The sequence below is a fragment of the Oncorhynchus clarkii genome, chromosome 24 (assembly GCF_045791955.1).
Source record: "Oncorhynchus clarkii lewisi isolate Uvic-CL-2024 chromosome 24, UVic_Ocla_1.0, whole genome shotgun sequence".
NCBI classification, from domain to species: Eukaryota; Metazoa; Chordata; class Actinopteri; order Salmoniformes; family Salmonidae; genus Oncorhynchus; species Oncorhynchus clarkii.
In genome coordinates, this window is record NC_092170.1 from 32,785,260 (window position 1) to 32,791,259 (window position 6,000).

Genomic DNA, 6,000 nt, shown 5'->3' on the forward strand with positions numbered 1-6,000 from the left:
TAGCCTTACCTTACCCAGTAGTGGTGTGTGTGTACAATCATTGAGGAAGCCAGAAAAAAAGCCATATTACAACCTATGTGTTGTGATAATTGCGTTGTTTGCTCTATAACCTGTTAGTTCATATGCCTTGTCACCGTGATATATAGGCCTAAAGGCCAAGACAATAAGAATTCACAGTGGCAGAATAAATTCAACCACACCTCTGTTTCATCACAAAACCGGAGAGTAATCTCTGTCCAGTGAAGTCCACAAAGCATTTTGTATGTACAGTAACAGCCACATAACATGACCTACAGCATGGTGAAGCAAGTTAATGTTTCCAACATTATCAGACCACTAAACAACTATTGAATTTAGAACCACAGAGAGTTACCGCAAGTCACAAAGAAAACAGGAGCTGCCTCCACTATTCCAGCAACATTTCAACATCATCAAATCATCTAAAAGATACCAAAAACAATTTAGTCCAATCACCATAAGCTAAATATGATGTGGCTGTCTATGGTTCTGATTTCGGTGTGCGCACGTTTGTGTTGACTTACCCTACTTCGAGAAACACCAATGCTATCCTCCTCTCTTTCATGTTGATGAAACGGTCTATCACTCTGTCATACAGAACATCCTTTTATTTGTTGTTGTCCTGGGTTACCTGGCTAAAATGCTTGCTCACTAGCCTAACTTCCATGCATGGGCAACGTTAGCTAGTTAACATTAGCCTTCTACAACTAGCTACATATTGAACTTCCATCCTCTCAGGTCAGGGGCAGAACAACGTGTGAATGTCTGGTTGGATCAGAATTGCCGTTATAATCATTGGCCTGTACAGAGAATGAAGTAAAACCACAAGTCCAAATCCCTTTCTCTGACCATGGCTAATTTAGGAAAGGGCTAATTTTAGCTAGCTAGCCACCGGAGGACAACAACACAACGAGATGCAACAATTCATGTTGTTTCTGTCAATGACCTATATGTTCTCAATGCGATTTGATAGGAGTGATACCACATCCAAACTGGCTTCCTTTTACATTTGTTTTGGTGCGCCAGGACCATTCACAGTTGAGCTCACTCAGTTTAGCTCAACGCAGATTGGATATTATTTTGTTTTTTAAATCATCAAGACAGGGCAAATGCTCGCTGGCTTCCCTTGCATTCAATGCTACGGGCAGCAACAATGTCATACTCTTTTGGACCACACAGCATCAGATAGATGGCCTACACGTAGAGAGACAGAGGGGCGCTGTTTCGCTTGATCTGATGCTTTCTCCAATGAGTTATATTCAGCCTCATCCAAATTGAAGGAACATTATGAAACACAGAGAGAGGAAAGAAAAAATATTTTACATGTTTGTTTTTTTTGTTTTTTGGTGGGGGGACCTGGCTTCCCTTGGCATGAATACCCACCACTGACCTTACCCATATTCAAGAACAAGGTGTGTGTGTGTGTGTGTGTGTGTGTGTGTGTGTGTGTGTGTGTGTGTGCCTGAGGGGTGATGAACACTTCCCTCCAGTAAACATGATTCAGGCATTAGGATTGTGAATTGTGACGTTGTAAACCTCAGTGTTGGTGCAATGGCCCACCTATCTGGTCTTTCCATTAGTCCCATGTTTTGATCAGGACCATATCAGGCCTCCTGTCACCTGGCCTCTGATTCATGGTGTCACAATACTCTGCAGTTGGAGCTCTTTTAATATCTCCATTAAACTGGCTCCCTTGTAGGCCAATGATTCCCAAGAAGCCTTGTAAATCATACAAATAATGCTGACTCTCCCCGTTATATTGATTGAGGAGGGGGCTCTAATTTTAACCGTGTGGGAGAAATAAAACAAAATTGTATAAATTACTTTCACAATTACAAACAGTATCACCATTAAAGATTGATGAAACAACAGTGAGGACATAAAGTGAGTGCCAGTCATGTTTAAAGTCTACTAGTTATTATTCAGCAGGAATAAATGCTGTGTTATGCATCATTCACTTGGCTTGGGTCCTGGATTGAATATGAAACCAATCACATATATGTCCACACCCATCTCTCTCCCCAAGACTAGCACAGCTACACCTGTGAGCTCAGTTATGAAAAAAGGGCAGGTGGAATGTAATAAATAAGCAGATCTAACCATCTCCCTGTCGGTAAATTCATTAGAGAGGAAAAAAAAAATGGCAGTGAATCAGTGATTAAATCGTTGATCAAACCATACAGTGTTGAATCAGACGCTGAAATTGTAGTGCAAACCTTTTGTTTGGTTATGTTTTCCTGTTGATATGTTATGCTAATTTGCACACCTTTGGGTTAGGTATAGTGGCCGGGTTCTACTGGCCACCAGGTGTCAAAGGGCTAGATACCATCACGCAGAAAGTGGTGATGCTGTTGCCAAGGAGACAAGATGGAGATGGGTATTTTTTGAATGGCTAACATTCTTTTTTTTCACCAAATATAATTACTTTCGATTAATTCATAATTGTTGCTATTATACGTGTGACTTCAGTAAAACAGAAGGCAAAGATATCTGACATTTTAGTTTGTGTTGACTTCATCATTTCAGTAACCTAAAACCATTTTATAACCTCTTTCAGGGTTAACGTTCCAGATAATAGAAATAACTTCCACCAAGAACTCCTCCGATAAACAGTCTATCAGGTCTCCAATTAATTGTAAAATAAAACACATATACTGTACAGTCACACTACCCATGGCATAACCTAATCATAACCAGCGACATGAGAAGCTTGTTACATAGTCTATCACATAAAGTGTATATCAACATTAACCATAGTTAAAACTGTATGGAGGAAAATACTAAATAAGAATACAACATCTGAAGAAAACGAGTTGCAAGAGTTGAACTTTGTCATTTTTGGAAAGCACCATTCTTTGCCAATATCAAACACATACAACTCCACGACAGAATGATTTGATACCATGTGAAATTCCATAAATAACTTACCATCAACTTGAAAGTACAATAATCCAGCAACAAGGATGAACGCTAGCGGACCCATACTAGCATATTAAACATCCACGGTTTACGCGCAAATCCTTGGATTTAGCCGGGAAAATATGTCCAAACAGCAGCAAATACTTTTCTTTCAATAGTTTGAGATTTATATAGGTCCTAGTTACTGACTAAAGCCAGTTGAGATGTCCAAGAATTTAGAGGATTCATTGTAGCCCGCACGTTCGAGCCCGGGATAGATTCATATCCACAGCCGTAAAAACAAATTATTCACTCGCGATCATCTGAAATTCCAGCTGCTTTTCCCACAAGTTAACTTGCAATGGCCATGTCTATTTTTCCAATAAGTACGAAACCATACAATATGAAATGACAACCTAAAATAAAGTATAAACTGTTTATACTGGGTTCAAGAGAAACGCATCCAATCATCTAGGAACCGTCTTGGTTTCTGCTCCTTGAGACGCGCCTTCCGGGCGGACACCTTGCAAATCTTCACTGATGTCTCTCAGCCGTTCCTCATCAATACATAGATGTCCAAGTCTAAATGTGTCTAAACAAACCCCAAAGTCCCATGTACTTCAGTCAATAAGTACATTTTTACATTTCATAGGGAACCCGCTCCATAGGATCACATGTGCCTTGCTTGTGCCTAAGCACTGTAAATGTACAGTCAAGTCAGTTGAACAACCTATCCTCTCCCTCCCTCTTGGTTTCTGTACAGCGCTATCACTAGGAGCCCATGGTCTATGCTCACTCCGCACAGCGTCAGCCCCGACTGATACACATACACAAAACAAGAATCCGGAGGGGGAGGAGAGAGGCAGGGAGGGAGGGAGAGAAGGGTGGATGTAGGAGAGGAGACGGAGTGCGCTCAAGTGTGCATTGGGCAAAGCCATATTGTTGGAACTGCCTATGAAGTTCAAACGAAGTGGACCCGTGCCACGGGTATGCTGCTGCGGGACCACTCTAGTGACTTTGAAGCACTTGGGTCATTCTGTCCTTGACCCACCGGAAGTAGCCTAGCTCAGCAGGCTCACATAACCTATTGTATTCTTCGAGAGATTTACAGGATTTTTTGGGGTGGAAATTATTCACAAATGTAGAAATTTAGGAGACAACTTTTATTAACCATAATATATATTATGTTGATCTGAAGGAAAAAACATATTAAATGCCCAGTGTAGTCAAACATGTGATCTAACTGTGTTTTATATATATTTCAAAGACCACCTGATATGTCAGCCTGTTTGGTGGGATGGATTTGGCCTGCCTGGTAACATCACCAGGTGGTAAAGGATTTAATAGACCTCTGTGCCAACAACAGCTAGTTTCCCCCTCCCCTCCCCACTCAGACAACTAGCAACATACTTGCTTAAGAAAACGCTCTTTCCTAAGAAGCAATTTTTGTTCCTTTTAAACCATTTTAATTCAAAACAATCACAGCAAGTTACTTCATTTTTACCCAGAAATGATTTGATATTGAGATAAAAATGGCTGCATTTGGACCTTTAAGTGCTTCCTAAAATATATAGGCCTATATAAAGAAATATTGTACTTTCTTAACTTCTACAGGTAACTTCTACAGGTAACTTCATTATGATCCTGCCTAAAAACAGCCTACTTTTCAGTGTGATATATATATATATATAATGCCCAGACAGCATTGCATTTCTGTGTTCATAGACAGCATAGCGAGATAGATCTTCTAATTCTGTGTGTGTCATTAATATTTGATGTGGCTGGCCTGGATGTGGCGGACAGTGAGTGGCAGCACAGGAATGATTGCCACGTTAGTCATCTGTTTGCTGTGGCACGCTGGTGCGCACGCACATTAAACATGCAGAGCACGAGAAGATTGTGAATGGTGGGTCAAGAGAATAATATATTCAGAGACAAGCACAATTATAAATTTGACCTCATGGGCTAATATTGACCGATAATAATTAGACTTTGGAACATTGGTGATGTAAAACTAATATAAGCAATTTGAACTGTATGTTTATTGTGGTACAGCGTGATATATAAGCAGACTTCAATATAATTACAATGCAAGAAGCTCCCCAAAAAGTGTGCCCCCTCGCCGATTTCAACTGCCGCTTTAGTCACGTTATCCTAGCGCCGGGTCTGGCTGTCCTCATCCCCAGCATACTGGACAGAGATACACAGGAGGCAACAATGCCGCAGCCGCCTGTAGACTGTTCGCACGAGACAGGCTGTTACTATGTGAGCTCGGAGCTCCCCCTAATGGCAGCAATCATCATGACAACCCACAAACCCTGATTCCAGCATATCAACAGTATTCTGTGGAAAAGGTTTGTCTGCTACAGTATCTGCAAAAGTGCGTTGAACAATGAGCTGTCTAGAAGTTTGTTTGTTTTAAAAATGCACAACATTTTAAAGAGGAAGCCTAAACACTATAAGTAGCCTATCCTATATACATGTAATTCTCCCTAGGCTATACATGTACTATAGAAACGTATTGGTCACATTTGACCAAACATTTAACTTAGATATTGGTTTAAAATTCGATCTATGGCAGGCCTACTCTGCTCTATGAACCTGTACAGAGAACACGCAGGGTCTACTCTGGTGTCTATGAACCTGTACAGAGAACACTCAGGGTCTATTCTGGTGTCTATGAACCTGTACAGAGAACACTCAGGGTCTACTCTGGTGTCTATGAACCTGTACAGAGAACACTCAGGGTCTATTCTGGTGTCTATGGACCTGTACAGAGAACACTCAGGGTCTATTCTGGTGTCTATGAACCTGTACAGAGAACACTCAGGGTCTACTCTGTGGCAGCCTCATAGGCTGGAATGCCCCCTTTCAAAGTTGACATCAAAGCTCATACAAAATCACACTTCCATAACCAATGGCTGAGTCACACACCGCCACACACAGTGTACACACACAGTGTACACACACAGGCTTACAGACCCACACAGTCAGCATCCTGGGATCCATTTCTATTGGCTTGAATAAAAGCTTTAGCTGTACATGGTCTTTGTCGTCTGTGTTTGTCAGGATGCATGTTAGAGC

General features: G+C 41.2%; 1 protein-coding gene across 1 annotated transcript in view; it reads right to left on the reverse strand.

Annotated features, from left to right (window-relative positions):
* Nucleotides 1-3,712, reverse strand: part of LOC139382322 (roundabout homolog 2-like) — a 366,464-nt gene extending 362,752 nt beyond the window's left edge. The window contains exon 1 of the mRNA XM_071126242.1: nt 2,947-3,712. Within this exon, the coding sequence (XP_070982343.1) occupies nt 2,947-3,001 (55 nt within the window). The 5' untranslated portion in view covers nt 3,002-3,712. The remainder of the gene's footprint in view (nt 1-2,946) is intronic.
* Nucleotides 3,713-6,000: the final 2,288 nt, after the last annotated feature.